Source organism: Homarus americanus, unplaced genomic scaffold (genome assembly GCF_018991925.1).
Source record: "Homarus americanus isolate GMGI-L3 unplaced genomic scaffold, GMGI_Hamer_2.0 scaffold10152, whole genome shotgun sequence".
Classification (NCBI taxonomy): domain Eukaryota; kingdom Metazoa; phylum Arthropoda; class Malacostraca; order Decapoda; family Nephropidae; genus Homarus; species Homarus americanus.
Window position 1 is genome coordinate 95,001 of NW_024741866.1, and position 19,482 is coordinate 114,482.

At 45.1% G+C, this 19,482-nt stretch overlaps 1 protein-coding gene across 1 annotated transcript in view; it reads left to right on the forward strand.

Annotated features, from left to right (window-relative positions):
- The window catches only part of LOC121876048, a 114,814-nt gene that overhangs the window by 63,004 nt on the left and 32,328 nt on the right, over positions 1–19,482 (forward strand). Inside the window, exon 7 of the mRNA XM_042380930.1 lies at positions 728–861. Coding sequence (XP_042236864.1) covers positions 728–861 — 134 coding nt within the window. The remainder of the gene's footprint in view (positions 1–727; positions 862–19,482) is intronic.

Genomic DNA, 19,482 nt, shown 5'->3' on the forward strand with positions numbered 1-19,482 from the left:
ATGTAAAAAGTTCTTTGTGAAAAAGTTAAATGTTGATATAAATATTACTACCTATTAAAACCTTCAACACTCTGTAACATTTACCAGAAATAAAAAAAAAAAATAATCATAAGTAAACGAATTAAATGGGATTATTATTATTTTTTTTTTACTCCTACTTAGATAAATTATATATATATTATCTCTCGCTTATATATAATACTTTATAATTAACAACGTGTAGTGAAAATTGTAATTAATCTAGACATTTAATCCGACATCAATTTAATTCTCATGGGATTAATTTTTATCCCAAACTATAAATATTTTCCCACCAAATAATAACTTTTTTATATATTTATTTTTTATTTATTTATTTTTTACTTACGTGTTTGTGATGTATATTAGATTAGGCCATACCTCCACCACCACACCTGTATCTTGTTATGGTATGATAATGCACATCTGTTTCCCTCACCTGTGTCTCTCACCTGTGTCTCTCACCTGTGTCTCTCACGTGTGTTGTATAATGTATTTCTCTCGCACCTGCCTCACGTCTCTCTCTTGTGTTATGGCAAGGATTTTGATATTCACTTCCTTCTCAGCGTTATTTTTACCTGTTTCTCACCTATTTCTCACCTATGTCTCACCTGTTTGTCACCTATGTCTCGCCTGTGCATTAACATTAACATCAGTATTCTCACCTGTGTCTCACCTGTGTCTCACCTGTACGTGTTTCCCTCCACAGTTGATGTCCCAGAGGATAGGGGCGTTACGAGCCAGTTCAGTTGAGTATTACGTGTCCAAGATCAACCCCGAGCTCTGGGCATACATGAGGCCACACCTCTTCGACAACTACACCCACGGCCTCAACAACCTCCAGTGAGTACCCTTGGGCATATTCCTTGGCCTCTGTAACCTCCAGTGAGCACCCTGAGCTTATTCCTTGGCCTATGTAACTTCTAGTGAGTACCCTTGGGCTTATTCCTTGGCCTCCATAACCTCCGAGGATATTAATTGGCCTCTGTAACCTCCAGTGAGTACTCTGAGGTTATTCATTGACCTTTGTAACCTCCAGTGAATGTTCTGAGGTTATTCATTGGCCTCTACAACCTCCAGTGAGTATTCAACTAAGAGTTTTTTCCTCCCTAATTTGTGGTGATGGTGTTTTTTTCCCTGTTCTCGTGCGGTGTTGCCAGACGTATGGCTTTTTATGTAGGGGGGGGGCAGGGAAAATGCAGGGGAAAATAGTGCCTGTGTTATATTTTGTTGTTGTTTATTTTGTTATTCTTTTCGTGATTTGCTTAGGGAAAATATTCACTTTTTCACCTTTGGCCTCTTTCTTTCTCTCTCTCTCTCGACATCTCCCACCATTCTTCTCACCTCACCATTATACCCATTAGCACTCAAGAAAAATGCAAATTAGCCAATCACGTGAAAGAAAATTGCCTTCTTTGGTTTTTGATTGACTGCAGGACCTCACTGAGAGATCCATTGAGTGATCTTTCTACCGCATGTGAGGGCTGAGATTGACCCAGGGTGAGAAATGTGTGAGAGAGGGAAAAAGAGAGCAACAGAGAAACAGAGAGAGAGAGAGAGAGATAGAGAGGGGGGCAGCAATGGAAGCATGACTACATATCTGTGTGTATGTATGTGTGTATTTATATGTGTGAGAGAGTGTGAGTGTATGTGTTGGTTAGTACGAGAGAGAGAGAGAGAGAGAGAGAGAGAGAGAGAGAGATTAAAAGAAAAACCAACATTAATTCTACATTTACTAAGTTAACATCCAACATACATGCGAATTTATTATCGTTATAACACCAACATTGACCTAACATCTACCACAGGGAGAGAAATTTATCCCCAAAAGTAAATAAAATCGAAAAAAATTTCCCATCTCTGACCAACTGGAAAGAGAACTGGAAACCTTTTGTATAAAAATGTCAAAAGCTGTCAGGATTTTTTTATTTGGCAGACACCGTAGAGTAACAGTTTATGAACCACCCTGTACTTTTATGTATTTTCCTACTCTCTATGTACAGTATAAATAAAGCTACAGGGTGAGTCATTAAGTTAATACATCAATGATTTATTGTGAGTTAAAAATATAGCTTTCTCATTGGTTAATTATCGTGTTTATTTTCGTAAAGAAGGGATCTAATTTGTTGAATACCGTGATTATTTATATATATATATATATATATATATATATATATATATATATATATATATATATATATATATATATATATATATATATATATATATATATATATATAAATAATCACGGTATTCAACAAATTAGATCTTCAGTTTTGTATTGGAATTGTTTTTAAAAAAAATTTAAGTTTATTCTAAAAAAAATCGCGTTGTGTTTTTTTTCTTCGTAAGTTCATCGAGTTTATTCCTTTTTTTATTTATTTTGCTGTATTTTTTTATTTCAGGTGACTTACTGTAGTCGGTTACCTTACAGAATAAATCCTCTTACGTCTATGTAGAGTACAGTTACCGGCGGTGCTGTTGTAACGCTGTACTCTGTGTGTGTGTAGGAGCATCGAGGCTACCATTATCCATGAACAACTACGCTGGACTGGCCATGTTACCCGCATGGACAACAGTAGACTGCCAAAGCAGCTACTTTACAGTCACCTAACGAATAGTAAACGTAACGCCGGCGGGCAACTGAAAAGGTATAAGGATAGTCTTAAGACAAACCTGAAAAAGTGCCAAATCGACCCCCTCACCTGGGAGTCGATCACTCCACATCGTAACGCTTGGAGGAGCACCACACGGGAAGGTGTCAATACTTTCGAGTTAGCCCGACTGCAAACCGAGGCAGACAAGCGCAAACACCGGAAAGACGCTGCCACCGCCCCTCCCGCACTAGATGTAGCCCCCCATATGTGCAACTCATGTGGACGACCCTGCGGGTCCCGTATCGGTCTCTTTAATCACCTCAAAATTCACCAACCTAGGTGACATCCCTAATAACTCATACCATTGTATCATAGCTGGATGATAGTCAAACTCGATTCCGAGTGACAGCAAAGTAGTAATAGAAGTACTAGCGTGTGTGTGTGTGTGTATGTAAAAGAGAGAGTATAACACTATAATAATTCAATAGGTCGTGAGAGCTAGGCTAGGTCCCCTCCCTCTCTCCCTCTCTTCTTCCCCTCGCTTCTTCCCTCCCATCCATCCCTTCACAGCCCTATTTCCTCCCCATCGCCCTCCATCTCTCCTTCCAACCCCTCGCTCCATCCACACCTCTCTCTCTCTCTCTCTCTCTCCCACAGCCACCTCCTCTCACCGCTGGCCCTTGACGTCACTGTTGTACCTGTCAGGAGGAAACATTACACCGGGTGACCAAAATAAAGGAAGTGAAAAAATAATAACGACACCAACGGAGGTCCTATAGTGTGTCTGTCTGTCTGTCTGTCTGTTTGTCTCTCTGTCTGTCTGTCTGTCTGTCTGTCTGCTTATGTGTGTATCCCCGCGTGTGTGTATGTATATCTATGTGTGGCTTTTTGTGTGTGCATATCTGTCTGTGTTTCTGTGTCTGTCTGTCCATCTGTCTGAATATATATCAAGACAGAACATGTAAATTGATCTTCGTGATTTAAATGTCAGAGGAAACAGTTGTTAATTACATTCGGCTGTCAGGTGTGTTGACAGTTTGACAAAGGTGATTTTTTTTCTCCTGTTGCTGTTTCATAAATTAGGTAATTACCCATGACGGTGATTGGCTGTGTTGGTCTGTCGGTCTGTCTGTTGGTCTGGCTGTCTAGGTTTGTCGGTCTGTCGGTCTGGCAGTGTTGGTCTGTCGATCTTGCTAAAAGTCAAGATTACTACTACCATCACTACCACCACCACCACCACCACCACTACCACTACCACCACCACCACCACCACCACCACCTCACCACCAGCACTACTCACTACTCACCACCACCACTCACACCACCACCACTGACTACTCACCACCTCACCACCAAGCACAGTGTCTCGTGCCCCGTGGCTGTGGAGGTACTCCCGCCGCTTCCCCTGAATAAGCTCAATGAACCGTACTGGAGGCCCTGTCTCGCTGAGGTTATCATCACAAGACGCTAAGACGCACATTGGTTGGCTGTTGTTTACCTCCTAAGACGTGTATTCTTATGAGGAGGAGGAGGGGGGAGGGGGGGGAGGGGTGGGGAGGAGGGAGGGGGAAGGAGGGAGAGGGGAAATGAAGGAGGGAGGAGAGGGAAGAGGGGGTGGGAGAGGAGGGGGAGGAGGAGAGGGAAATGAAGGAGGAGGAGGGGGAGGAAGAGGGGTGGGGAGGAGGGTGGGGAGGAGGAGAGGGAAAATGAAGGAGGGAGGAGAGGAAGAGGGGGTGGGGAGGAGGGTGGGGGAGGAGGAGAGGGAAATGAAGGAGTGGAGGAGAGGAAGAGGGGTGGGGGAGGAGGGAGTGGGGGAGAAGGGGGTTGGAGAAAGAAGAATAGGCAGAGGAGGAGGAGAAATAAGGGAGGGGAGGAGGGGAAAGAAGAAGAGGGGGAAGCCATCCATCACTATCACCAACCTTACCATTATCACCATGCATCAGTTATCGCTACCTCTCCATCCATCTATTTCAACAAACAACCCTCCTACTCTAGCATATACCAACCATCCATCACCACACACACTACCATCCATCACTCACACGACCACCACTTACCCCTCTCCTCCCTCTCTCTCCTCCCTCTCCTCTCTGGTACTGACAATCACATAAACAATAACAGGGTGTAGGAGTGAAGGGTTATTGTTCGCTGGGGGACAGTTATAAATCTTAATGAACGAAGGACCTGATCGCTGGAACATGTTTCCCGCCACTGATTGTAATACACTAATGCTAACTCGTCTTACCAGGGGTTCATTTGCATAGCTTAATTCATGGCAGATTGTCTCTCTCTCTCTCTCTCTCTCTCTCTCTCTCTCTCTCTGTTGGTTGTTTTTATGTCTCTTGTCTACTGAATGTTTGTTTTTGTTTGGTTTCCGAGTCCTAATCCTACTGTGTTCAAATGCTACTGTACTCCAATCCTACTTGAGTCTAAACTTTACCCTGCATTAACCCAGCCGTGCCCATTAAGACTGTGAGGTCACTGGGGCCAATTAAGGAAGAGGTTTCCTTTGTACGATGACTCAGTCCCTTAAAGTTACATTAGATTAGATTGGCTTTGGGTGTGTCAGGAATGGGGCCTATTGAAATTGGGAATCAATGAGACTGACACCAATTAAGGCTAAGACGCAAGAGGAAAGGGCCTGTGAGGATTGAGGTCTATTAGAACTGGGGTCTATTAAGACTGGGGCCTATCATTAAGACTGGGGCCTATCATAACTGGGACCTAGTAGAACTGGGGTCTATTAAGACTGGGGCCTATTATAACTGGGACCTATTAGAACTGGGGTCTATTAGTACTGGGGCCTATTAGAACTGGGGTCTATTTGAACTGGGGTCTATTAGAACTGGGGCCTATTAGAACTGGGCTCTAATAGGACTTAGAGCAAGGTTCTAAGTCTATTAGAACAGGGCCTATAACGCCAAGGGTCTATTAGCACTCGGAATTATAAAGACCGGCGCATACATGACTCACATAGGACCCCAGGAGGACAGGGCTTATTAGAACCTGGGGCCTAGAAGGACTGAGGAATATTCAACCAGTCCCTCCCCCTCCTCCCCCAGCCTCGGAAAGCAGTGGGTGAAACTCTGGGAAATTCCTCACTGCTTGTGGCTGTAAATATGTTGTGTGTTCTGAGAGTCTCTGTTGGTCTCCTCTACAATACTGAAGTGCTTGGTACGCCTGCTGAAAATGTTGGTGTTTGTGTGTTTTGAGTGTGTGTGTGTGTGTGTGTGTGTGTGTGTGTGTGTGTGTTTGGGAGAGGGTTTTTTATGTGTTTGTGGGAGTTTGTTTATGTGTTTGTGTGTTTGTGGAAGTGTGTTTTTATATGTGTGTGTGTGTGTATTTATGTATGTGTGTGATTCTAATATTCACATCTAGTATAAAACCCTCTGAACACACAACTCTCAAAAAACAACAACAACAACAACAACAACAACAAACTCTCCTAAATCCAAAATGGCGTCGGAATGATACAGAGACTCTACCCCCCATAACCTTATCTTATCTCAACTTACGATAAAAAACAAAAACACGTAAGATTTATTAAGAATTCGAGACCTGAGTCAGATGAATCTCTTATATCCAGGAAGGGAAGGCATATTGACATTTATTATATCACATTATAGTTGAGTTATAGTATCGATTATGTAGCCTAAGTTATATAACCCTTATCTGTTATAGGAGATAGTGTATTAACCCCGCTGTCTCCCTTTGAGCTGAATAAAATCATCTGGTGTTTGGTAAATATATTAAAAATGGCGTCCCTGTAGTGAAGGGGTTAATATATTCCCTTTAACATTATTGATTTGTTAATTAATAGGTTAATTAACATATTTAACTGGTGTGTAATGTATAATCGATAATTAATACCCGGATGTTAATATATAATCACCTATAATCCAGTAGTAATAATATATTTTTAATTTGGGTGTCAATTTAGCACTCAAAGGGGGGCGGGGGGGGGGGCAGATATCCTCAACGGAGAATTGGATCCGATAAAACTCACCTCAACTCCATGAATCTATAGACGAGAGAGGATCCAGGCGTCTTATATTACACGAATACGATCTAGTCCCATCTATTTCAGGGTTAGATACATTGGTAAGGATGGATGGATGGATGGGTAGGATAAGTTGAAGGGATTTGGGTATAGAGGATGGGGGAGTGGAGAATAGGTAGGGGAGGTAAGAGGGAGTGGAGGAGTTATAGGGGATGGGGAGTGGTTAGGAGGATTAGGGAGTGTTTGGGGAAGATGGAATATAAACACACTCTCTCTCTCTCTCTCTCTCTCTCTCTCTCTCTGCCAACATCACTTGCATATGCTCTTAAGGGTCACCAATTTATTGTACTGCAGTGTAGGTAACAGCCTTGTGTCTTACTCTTATTTATCTCACTCATTTTTCACTCCTCCATTGTTCCACTGCATTGAGAACGACACTAACTCCTCTCTCTCTCTCTCTCTCTCTCTCTCTCTCTCTCTCTTAGTGTGACCCAGTTCCATCCTCCTACCCTACCCCTCCTAGCCTGACCTGACCTGATTTCACTAACCCACATAGTGTAGCTGAGATGTGTGTTTGACCTTGTGCCAATGGCGTCTAAGGCGCCTCCTCCCACCCAAAAAAGCTGTCTCTGTAATGTTGCCTGCACACACACACACACACACACACACACACACACACACACACACACTTGGTAAACTCAAATCCAAACACGGACGAAGGCACTATAGCTGACCTCCTCCCCACCCCCAGAAAAAAAATCAACACCTTTGACCCTATATAGGAAAAGGTCAGGTTACAGCCAGGTCAACCATCATAACTACTACTCCACAGTCAAACTTTAACAACCATCCCCAAACCTTTGACCTCATACGGTAAGAATATTCACCAAAAGCTGACCACTATACCCACTGACCTTGACCTAGACACTCATAGGGAAGGAAGTAGGAAGTGAACAATATCTCTCTGCTAATGCACTACAGCAGCAGCAGCAGCCAGAAAGCACAAGCATACACGTCTACTATGGCTTGATTTTTATAGTCTAGTCTAGTCTCAAGGTTAGCAGGGTTTTTTATATAATTTTTTACTATTTTTTGCTGTTTTTTTTTGCTTTTTTGCGTTTGTTTATGTTTTTTTTTACCTTTTTTTGCTTCTTTTTATTTTTGCTTTTTGCATTTTTTTAACTTTTTTTGGTTTTGTTTTTTTGTTTTGTTTTTGCTTTTCACCTTTTCAGTTTGTCTTTTGCCTCGTTTTGTGTCGTCTTCACTTGGTGTGTGTTAAGACCTCCGAGGGAAAGTAAAAATATAGGTTTACTTTTCGTGTTGATTATGAGTGATATTGAGAGTTATGTTTTGAGGTTTAATAATAACTAATAAGAGATGAAGAAGTGTTTGGAAGTCCTATCCTTAACTTTCCCGAACTTAAGTCTAACCTAACCTGCTCCTAACCTAACCTAACCCAACCTAACCACAAGCACGGTTTTGTAGTATGAAAAATCGTGGTGCGGGGAGCTGCATTCTAGGTCCGGAAATGAGTCTGGTCGATTAATGCCTGTGTGTGTGTGTGTGTGTGTGTGTGTGTGTGTGTGTGTGTGTGTGTGTGTGTGAAAGCACTCCGCTGATATATATATTGCTTACATCAACAAAGCCTTGTAAACCAGACCAGATACAACCAGAGTTAACGCCATCTGGTGGAGGAATTGTTGTACTTAATGTTCATCTGTTGGGTAAATATTTTGTTGTTGTTTTCTGTGTCATGATGCAGTTAGTATTATGTATTGCTTTTGTTATCTCTCTCTCTCTCTCTCTCTCTCTCTCTCTCTCTCTCTCTCTCTCTCTCTCATACCCTTCCTCTTCTACTTTTTCTACTTTTCTCCTCTTCCCCTTCCCCCTCCCCATTCTCTCCACTTCTCTCCTATACCTACCATCCTCTCCCTTCATTCTCCCCTTTCCCCCACCCCATGCTACCCCCTTCTAACCCCTGTCTCCCCCTTCTCCTCCCCTTCCACTTTCTTCTCCCCTTCCCTTTGTCGCGGTTATAAATTTTCCCTTTGACAGGAAATTTGAGGTCACATAAATCTCCAGAAGAGGCAGATGGCTTCAGCTTCCTCCAATTGGTCGATGATGAGGCACATTATTTTGCTTTGAGAGTGAGCTACCTGTCCCCCCCCCCTCCCCCCCGCTCCTCCCTCCCCCGTGTGAGAGAAGGGGTGTGAGGGGTGAGAGAAGGGGTGTGTGAGGGGTGAGAGAAAAGGAGGGGTGGGGAGAGAAGGGGTGGGAGGGTGAGAGAAGGTGGGAGGGTGAGAGAAGGGGGAGGGGTGAGAGAAGGGGTGGAGGGGTGAGAGAAGGGGCAGGAGGGGTGAAGGGGAGGGGTGAGAGAAGGAGGGGAGAGAAGGAGGGGTGAGAGAAGGTGTGAGGGGTGGAGAAGGGGTGAGGGGTGAGAGAAGGGGTGGAGGGGTGAGAGAAGGGGGGGAGGGGTGAGAGAAGGAAGGAAGGGGTGGGTGAGAGAAGGGGGAGGGGTGAGAGAAGGGGTGTGGGGAGAGAGAAGGTGTGTGAGAGGTGGAGGGGTGAGAGAAGAGGGTGTGGAGGGGTGGAGAAGGTGTGGGTGTGAGGGGTGAGAGAAGGGGTGTGTGAGGGGTGAGAGAAGGGTGTGGAGGGGTGAGAGAAGGGGGTGGAGGGGTGAGAGAAGGGGTGGTGAAGGGTGAGAAGGGTGGAGGGTGAGAGAAGGGTGGGAGGAGGGGTGAGAGAAGGGGTGTGGAGGGGTGAGAGGAAGGGGTGATGAGGGGTGAGAGGGTGAGGGTGAGGGGTGAAGGGAGAAGAGGGTGTGAGGGGTGAGAGAAGGGTGTGTGGGAGGGGTGAGAAGGGTGGTGGGGGTGAGAGAAGGGTGTGAGGGGTGAGAGAAGGTGTGGGGGTGAAGGGGAGAGAAGGGTGTGGAAGGGTGAGAGAAGGGGTGGAGGGGTGAGAGAAGGGGTGGGGGAGGGGTGAGAGAAGGGTGTGTGAAGGGTGAGAGAAGGGGTGTGTGGAGGGTGAGAGAAGGGGTGGAGGGGTGAGAGAAGGGTGTGAGGGGGAGAAGGGTGAGAGGGGTGAGAGAGGAGAAGGGTGAGGGGTGAGAGAAGGGTGTGAAGGGTGAGAGATAATTGATTGGGGAGAGACAGATTGTGGTGAAGGGACTGATTAGTCTTTAATAGTGTTTACTAACCATTGGTCCTCCTCCTCCTCCTCCTCCTCTCCTCCTCCTCCTCCTCCTCCCCTTCCACCTCCCTCCTCCCTCTTATCTCCTCCTACTTACCCTCCCTTTCTTCATCTCTCACTTTCACACCGTAACATCCCCTCTATGAACACTGGTTCCCGGGTGAGCAGGACATGGTTTTCACCTGCCTTGACACCGCCAAGGTTTTGCCTCCCGGAACAAAGGAGGATAATAAAGTGTGTGTGTGTGTGTGTGTGTGTGTGTGTGTGTGTGTGTGTGATACTATTGGACACTAGGGTTATATATATATGCTGAGGTGCGGCAGTCAGTCTGGTAATTATTCCCTAATTATACTCTGATTATCCCTTGACGATGTTTTGATTACCACGTGATAATTATGTGGGTCTGTCAGGGATTATTCTGTGATTATGACAAGATTATAATTCTGTGGTACGTTTGATTATACAGTAATTATGAGTGTATGATAATTCTGTGGGTAACGATGACATTGTAATTATCCTGTCATTATAATTTCCCTCTTATAATATTTTAATAACCTTGCGATAATTATGTGATTATATGTAAGTTAAACTGTAAATATAGGTGATTATACTGTAATTATACTGTAGTGAGGATAACGTGGTAATGACATAACTTTAGCAGGACGCGTAGGAGTCATGACCCTTTGCCGATTGGATAGAGGAAAGGTCATAGGTCAACAGGTTTCAATAGTCATATACACGTGGGTCATGGAAGCAGTTTGTCTATATGAGAGGTCAATGTTAGGTTAGGTTAGGTATATAGTACACACACACATGTACACACAAGTATACACATACATAAACATACACACACATACACACGTAAAACCCTAGAAGTATTGTTCTTATTGCTGCTTTTGTTGTTGTTGTTGCTGTTGTTGGTGTTGGTGTTGTTGTTGTTGTTGTTGTTGTTGTTGGTGTGAGGTTGAAAACACGAAAACTAATGACTTTTTATTCCTACTGAAGAAAAACAGTTTCATTAATCGAGAAAAATAAAAGATGTGTAACAATTTGTGTGTGTCGGGGGGGGAGGGTGAGGAGGTGGAGGAGGGGTGAGGTGAAGAGCAGGAGGGTTGGAGGGAGGGAGGAAGGAGGATGATGGGAGCGGAACAGGAAGTAGAAAGGGAGAGGAAAGCATGGGGAAGTAAAAGAGGGCGAGGGGAGGAGAGGGGAAAGGAAAGATGAGGAGGATGATGGAGAAGAGTGAAAGAAGAGGGGGTGGGGAGAAGAATACAGAGGAGTGAAAGAGGGGGGGAGAAAAGGAAAAGAAGGAAGAGGAAGGAAAAGGAAGAGGGAGTAAGAGAATGAACGTCACTTAAGGAAGGGGACTTTACTAGGTAGTGTGTAAAATCGAATTCCCTCCTACCAGTGATAAACACCTTCCCTCCCTCCCTCCGTCCCTCCCTCCCTTCTCCCTCTCTCTGTCCCTCTCTCCCTCTCATCCTCTCCTCTCCTCCCTCCTTCCCTCCCTCCCTTGTTGTTGTCTTGGGCCAGTGTGACGCCAGGTGACCGAGATTGATGAGAGATTATGTTTCTGAACGGTAGACACACACACACACACACAGTGGGAGGTTGTCTCGTGTCCTCGTGCCCTCGTGTCCTCGTGTCCTCGTGCCCTCGTGTCCTCGCCTTCAGCACCGAGTTTAAATGTCTCTTGTATTGACTCATTCTTTCTCTACCTCCTCCTCCTCCTCCTCTTCCCACCTGTCCTTACCTGGCCATTTGTTGTGTACGTGTGGCCATTTGTCGGTAAAAATTGGTCGCAAAGTAAAGCAGGAATGAGGATATTTTGTCATGGTGGTGGTGGTGGTTAGGTGGTGGCAGGGTACTTGGTGCGAGGTGGTGGTAGTGGTGGTGGTGGCAGGGTACTTGGTGCGAGGTGGTGGTAGTGGTGGTGGTGGCAGGGGTGCCGGGTGCGGGTGGTGGTAGTGGTGGTGGTGGCAGGGGTACTTGGTGCGAGGTGGTGGTAGTGGTGGTGGTGGCAGGGTGCTTGGTGCGAGGTGGTGGTAGTGGTGGTGGTGGCAGAATTGCGGTGCGAGGTGGTGGTAGTGGTGGTGGTGGCAGGGTACTTGGTGCGAGGTGGTGGTAGTGGTAGTAGCTTGAGGTTGTAGATTGTGGTAATGATAATGATGATGATGATGATGATGATGATGAAGATGATGATAATAAGTATAAACATCTACCTATACACATTCCTATAACATACACACTACCTTTATACACACACCTACCTTACCTAATTACCGACTCACACACCTGGTCAGAGAAGAAGGAGACCCATTGGTTGTTTAGGTTCACTCTCTATTGTTCTTTTATCCTGGCCAATAGTATTTGTTTTTAATCCCAGCGCTGTTTGTTCTTCCTTCTCATTGGTTAGTTGACTGTGGGATAAAGAGTTTCCGTATATCTACTCCGGGTGATGGTTCAGTCAGTGTGTTTATGTATGTATGTATGTACGTATGTATGTATGTACGTATGTATGTATGTATGTATGTATGTATGTTAAAATCCCATGTACCCAGAACGTGATCAGAGACAAGATACAACTAAGTAGAGATTAAGAAGATAATCCCCAGATCATAGGGATAATCCACGTGTTTCTATGAGGTATTTAGCGTGGAGATTAGAACAGGTATGTAACACGATTAAACATTAGGAAAATCCTCGATGTATTTTTGTTTTATATACGTGTTTGAGACGTGATCAAAACAGGGATTAGGTACAAGGAGGTTAAGTTCTTAGCACAAGTGAGGATGGGGGGGGATTAGTGTTTAATCCTGGTGTGTAATCCGTGTGTGTAATCTGATAATCTCTCCTCAAGCTTTCTTCTCCTCCTCTTCTTCCTCCTTCTCCTCCTCTTCCTCCTCCTCCTCCTCCTCTTCCTCCTCCTCCTCCTCCTCTTCCTCCTCCTCCAGTTTGGTACTTCTGAAAACTTTGGGAGTGGGATTGAGGAGGAAGAGTGGGAGGGAGGAAGAGAGAGAGGGGGGACTATGAGAGGAGGGTGCTGAGAGGCAGGGGGAAAAGGGAGGAGAGGTGAGAGAGGGAGAGGAACGGCAGGAGGAAGAGAAGGAGGAGTAAGATGGAGGGGGGAAGAGAGGGAGGGGGAAGAGGGAGGATTGTGTGAGAGCGAGAGAATGAGAGGGAGGGGGTGAGAGGGAAGGGAGAGGGATTTTAGCAGCTTCTCCTGACTTCTAATATCCTGGTTATATTCCAGAAGGATTAGGTTATAATCAGGTCACAGAAATGAGATTAAGTTTGTCTGTCTCTCTCTCTCTCTCTCTCTCTCTCTCTCTCTCTCTCTCTCTCTCTGTTACTCTTTCTTCGTCTCTTTTTCTCTCTGTCCGTTTCTCTCTTTATGTCTCCTCCTCCACCTCGCTATCTCTTTCTCTCTGTTTATATCTTCTTATTTCTCCATCTCGCTCTCTTCTTTTCTCTATCTCGCATCCTCTCATTTATCGCCATCTCTCTCTCTCTCTCTATCTCCGAATCATACCTTCGTTGGATTCTTCAAAGTGGATATATTTTCTGATGTGGATGATGCCATGGTGGATGCTGGTGTGTGATTCTAGATGGATGTTATTATCTTATGTGGATGATGGATGTGTATTGAGCTCAGACCATAATCCAAGCCTACAGCCCCTAATCGTAGCCCCATTATTTAACTCCCAGCCCTCAGCCCCCAGCCCCAGCCCCACCCCTTAGTCGTAGCCCCATCATTTAGCCCCCAGACCTAGTCCCCATCCCCTAGCCGTAGCCCCATCATTTAGCCACCAGCCCAGCCTCAGCCCCAGCCCTCAGACCCTAGCCCTCCAGCCCCAGCGCCAAGGTGTTGTAACTCCACATTTTGAGACAACACAGTATATTATTATCCTTCAAGTCTTAGTAAATATTTGTCCCGCTGTGATGTACAACTCAGGGGAGGAAATGAAGAGCAAATACAGAAGCTTCTCCCACTCACTCACTCACTCTCACTCACTCACTCACTCACTCACTCACTCACTACTGTAACAGGTGTGTGTGTGTGTGTGTGTGTGTGTGTGTGTGTGTTCCCCTTTACGACCAGTCCCCAGCAAGATCTGAGTCCATCCTCGTTGCTTCACTCACACAAAACTTCCACCCGAGTGAATAATAATCTGACCTCACAACCTATAACTCTTAATTATTTTTGTTTATTTACGAATGTTATTATTGTTTGTTTATTTTCCTCAAGATAATATTAGATAATTAGTAAAAAAAAATAATGTTGCAAAAAAAGTAAATTGATAATCATGATTTTTTGGGTTTATTTAGTATGATAATGTGAGGTGTTTATATTAATAGAATAAATTTGTCTCTTTTCTTTGTTTACTCTTTCTCTCCTGTTTCTCTCCTGTTTCTCTCCTCTTTCTCTCCTCTTTCTCTTTCTCTTTCTTTCTCTCCTTTCCCTATCATAAATATTTTTCCTTTTTTTTGTCATGTTTCTTCTATACATTTACCTTCTCTGTACCTCCTCCTCGTCCTTCCCCCTTCTTTCTTTTTGTCTCTTCTTCCTCTCTCGTCCATTCCTTCTCCACCTCCTACTCCCCTTCCTTCTCTCCCTCCTATTATCCCTCTTACTCTTACTACTCTCCCTTCTCCTCTTGCCCTTCATCTCTTTCCGTGTTGTCTCTTCCTTCTCCTCTCCCTCCTCCTCCTCCTCTCTCTCCTCATCTCCTCCTCCTCCTCTCCTCTTCCTCCTCCCTCCTTAACCCTCCCTCCTACTCCCCTCTCCTCCTCCTGCTCCCCTCCCCACTCCTCCCTCCTCCTCCTCCCCATCCCCTCCTCCCCATCCCTCCTCCCTCCCTCCTCCCCATCCCCTCCTCCTCCCTCCTCCTCTTCTCCCCGGGTGTTCTCACAGTCACGTACACCCTCTCCCAAATTGGTCAGAGGTGGAGGTGTAATCCTCATTCTGTCACCTACAAGTTTATCCATATTCCGCCTGACTCCTCTCTGCTGGCCTCTCTTGTTAAACCAGTTAAAGAGTGAATGTAATTACCTGGTGTGTGTGTGACTGCCTTGCACCTGCAGATTATTTAACATGTAGGTATGCAAATAAGGTAGATGTTTAGTTAAATAGGTATACACAGATAAATATATACAAATTTTATACAGGACGGTATATATAAACAGAAGTCATATATGTATACATTTCTGAGTATCTAACCTAACACCACTATAGTGAACGTGACGGTACATAAACATTGTCCACTGTGTTGTGTAGATCCAATTAGTCTCCAGGTAGAGTCTCACCTTCACCTTGTATACTGTCTCTCTACCACACGTCCAAAGACTTCCTCCCTCTCACTTCCCTCTCTCTCCCACTCCTCTTCCCTCTCACTTCCCTCTCTCTCTCACTCCTCTTCCCTCTCACCTCTTCTGTCCACACACTCCCACCCACACCTCCTCCTCTTCACTCTACACACACACCCTAGCAACCCCCTACACACACACACACACACACACACACACACACACACACACACACACACACACACACACACACACACCGGAGACTAGAACAATACAGCCAGAGATCACAAGAAGGTTACAAGAGTTAAATGATTTAGTAAGAACTTCGTATCCAACACCTCACAGACAAACAGACACCAACAGACACTCTTACAGACACGGGGCTCCAACACCTCACAGACAGACAAACAGACACCGACAGACACTCATACAGACTACCCCACAAGCTCCTAACTTCAAATATTTCGTTCGAGTATAAAATGAACAGGAAAAATTGACGCCATTTATAGATTGCGAGAAAATATCCCAAGTTTTCTTCCCAATATATTTAGAGTCAAATATTTCAACGTGATTTTACTGTAAGAGAGAATAAATTATGTCTTCGTGCTTGTAGAGTAAATTACTTTGGTCTGAGTAAAAAGAATATATTGCCTTTCTTAAATTGACGGAGGATAAGTGAGGGAGTGAGGGAGAGGTGAAGATAGAAGGGAAAAGAGGGAGAGCGAGGAAGGGAGGGAGGTTTGGTTGTGTAGAGAGAGAGAGAAAGAAAGAGAGAGATGGTAGTGGTTGTGGTGACAGTGGTAGTTGTATTATTATCATCATCATTATCATCATCATCATCATCATCATCATCATCATCATCATCATTATTCGTGGTTCTCAAAATCTAAAACACAATCATAGTTGTAGTGGAAGATGATGAAGTGAGAGGGTGAGAGAAATCATCAATCATAGTGAGGAGACGGAGAGATAGTGATGATATAGTGATGATATATGGGTGACGATGGGCGAGAGAGAGAGAGAGGAGGGGTTATGCAAGGCGAGGTGTCCGGGGCGTGGAGAGTTGACTAGTGGCTGTTGAGTGATAATGACAGAGACAGACAGACAGACAGAGAGGAAGGAGGTGAGGGAGGGGTGAGGGAGGGTGAGGGAGGGGTGAGGGAGGGTGAGGAGAGGTGAGGGGAGGTGAGGGAGGGGTGAGGGAGGGGTGAGGAGAGGCAGAAGAGGGAGGGAAGGAGAGGTGTGGCGTAAGGGAGGAAAAGGGGTTAACGAGGGTAGTTATGGAAGAGGACAGGTTAATGAGACACAGGGAGAGGAGGACACAGGGAGAGGAGGACACAGGAGAGGAGGACACAGGAGAGGAGGACAGGGAGAGGAGGACACAGAGAGGAGGACAGGAGAGGAGGACACAGGAGAGGAGGACACAGGGAGGAGGACACAGGAGAGGAGGACACAGAGAGGAAGACAGGAGAGGAAGACACAGGAGAGGAGGACACAGGAGAGGAGGACACAGGAGAGAGATGGAAGGTTTATAAGAGGAATCCTCCTTAGATCGATACTCTCCTACCAGCTCCTCTCTACAACCTCAGCCTGTGTGTGTGTGTGTGTGTGTGTGTGTGTGGGGGATACTGATGCTAAATATGTAAATGTGTGTTTATTAGTGTTGTTCTAAATGTGAGGAAAGACAGACAGACAGAGAGACAGACAGACAGACAGAGAGAGAGAGAGACAGACAGACAGACAGACAGACAGGCAGACAGAGAGACAGACAGACAGACAGACAGAGAGACAGACAGACAGACAGACAGACAGACAGACAGTGCTTTAAGGTAAAACAGTAGTCCACAATGGGGTTTAAATGACCGCGTCTACCTGGAGCATAATAACATTAATTTCAGTCTATATTTACTCTCCCCAGCTCACGGCAACAGGTTGTTTGTTTGTCTGTTTGTTAGTGTGTTTGTCTGTTTGTTTGTCTGTTTGTTTGTCTGTCTGTTTGTTTGTTTGTTTGTCTGTTTGTTTGTCTGTTTGTTTGTCTGTCTGTTTGTTTGTTTGTTTGTATTTGTGTGCTTTATAGAGCTTGAACTGGTATCTTTTTTCCCATTATCTTTCTGTCTCTTTCTTTTTTCTTTTATCTTACTTTTTCTTGTCTCTCTCTCTCTCTCTCTCTCTCTCTCTCTCTCTCTCTCTCTCTCTCTCTCTCTCTCTCTCTCTCTCTCTCTCTCTTCTCTTTTTTTCTTTTTATCTCTATATTTCTTTACCCATAAACACACAGTCACCGAGGTTAGGTTAAAACTAACGTAGATTAACTTAAGTTGGGTTAGATTAAAACTAACTTAAACACCCAACACCACACACACACACACACACACACACACACACACACACACACACACACACACACACACACACACACACACACACACACACACACACACACACACACACACCTCATCGCTCCTCCTGTTTCTAAAGAGTAAAGTTTGTCGTATATTAACGAGCATAAAAGTGTAAAGGCTTTCAGTGAGCTAGTCCTTATGGTGAATATTTATGGCGAGTTCTAGTGGTGGTGGAGGAAGAGGGTGTTGGAGGGTGTTGGAGGGTGTTGGAGGACGAGGGTGTTGGAGGACGAGGGTGTTGGAGGACGAGGTGTTGGAGGACGAGGGTGTTGGGGGAGGGTTGAGGACGAGGTGTTGGAGGACGAGGGTGTTGGAGGACGAGGGTGTTGAGGACGAGGGTGTTGGAGGACGAGGGTGTTGAGGACAGGGTGTTGAGGACGAGGGTGTTGGAGGATGAGGGTGTTGGAGAAATGAGTGGTGAGATCTGTTTCTCCCTATCTCCTCTCTATATATATATTTAATCTTTTTTTATATCTTAAACACACACACACACACACACACACACACACACACACACACACACACACACACACACACACACACACACACCTCCGTCCAGACACTATTACTGCAATTCACAAAACCACCATTTTTTGCACACTGGAAACACATAAACAATAGCGCTTAATAGAGGAATATCCCCCCACCCTCCCCCACCCCTCCCCTCCCCTCCACCCTACCCCTCCCCACCCTCCAACTCACAATATTGCTGAGGGGAGGAAGATTACTGTAGTTGTCGATACTTGTTTGTTTTTGTTTTTTGTTTTATAGTGTAAATAGATCACCTGAGGATTAGCCCCTAGCTTATTTTACCGTAAGATTAGCTACTATAATGTTAACTTAACCTAGCCTAACCTAACCTAACCTAACCTAACCTAACCTAGCCTAACCTAACCTAACCTAACCTAGCCTAACCTAACCTAACCTAACCTAACCTAAAACTTCATTATACGGATACAATTTAGCTGAACAAAAACAGACAAACGATCTCTCAATAAGAACGCAATATACCCCTCACTTAATATAGTGTTAACAGATGGTATAATAATTCTATGTAAATTTCTTTCATTTTTTCTTTTTTTCTTTCAATTTTATATTAGAAAATAATCCGACACTTGATAAAATAAAATAAAAATATCGAGTCAGTAAATTAAAATTTTTGCATATTGGAAACATTAAAAAATTTCCATATTGAGAGAGAGAGAGAGAGAGAGAGAGAGAGAGAGAGAGAGAGAGAGAGGGAGAGAGAGAGAGAGGAAGTAGGTAATAAAGAAGGAGAGAATAAGAGTGAAGGGACAGGTCAGCTGGCGTAAGCAGAGGTCCCTGTCTGAGAGGTGTTTGTTGATGGCTCTCACTCCTCCCTCTCTCCCTGACTCTCCCTGACTCTCCCCTTCTCTCTCCCTCACTCTGCTCTCATTGAAAAGAGGCCCCCCCTCACTCTCCCTCCCTCTTTTCCTCCCACTCTCTCTCTCCCTACCTTCCTCTCTACCATCCACTCTCCCCCCCTCCCTCCCTCTCATCCCCTCTCATTCCTTATATCCTCTCACCTCCCTTTCTTTCCCTCGTGTCGACTGCTCTCACTCTCACTAGTCTCTCAGTCCCCTCTCACTAGTCTCTCAATCCCCTCTCACTCGTCTCTCCCCTCTGAGACACTGCCGCCCCTCTCTCCTTCCCTTCCTTGCCTCTGACACTTCCCTCTCACCTCATGTCTATTTCTCTCACCGTCGATGTCTTCTCACTTCCCTCTTTCCAGGTTCCCTCTCGGTGAAAAGCGGCCATCCCCTCAATCTCTACCTCCTCCACCCTCTCCTCCTCACTCCTTCCTATCCCTCCTTCTGTCTCCTCCTCCCCTGTCCCCCCTCCCCGGCCACCCACAGCACGGCAGGAAGCAGCACCAAATCCTTTACCCTGGGGGGAGAAAAAATCCTCGAGACTTGTGGCACACTGCAGTTTCCTGTAGATCTCCTCCTCC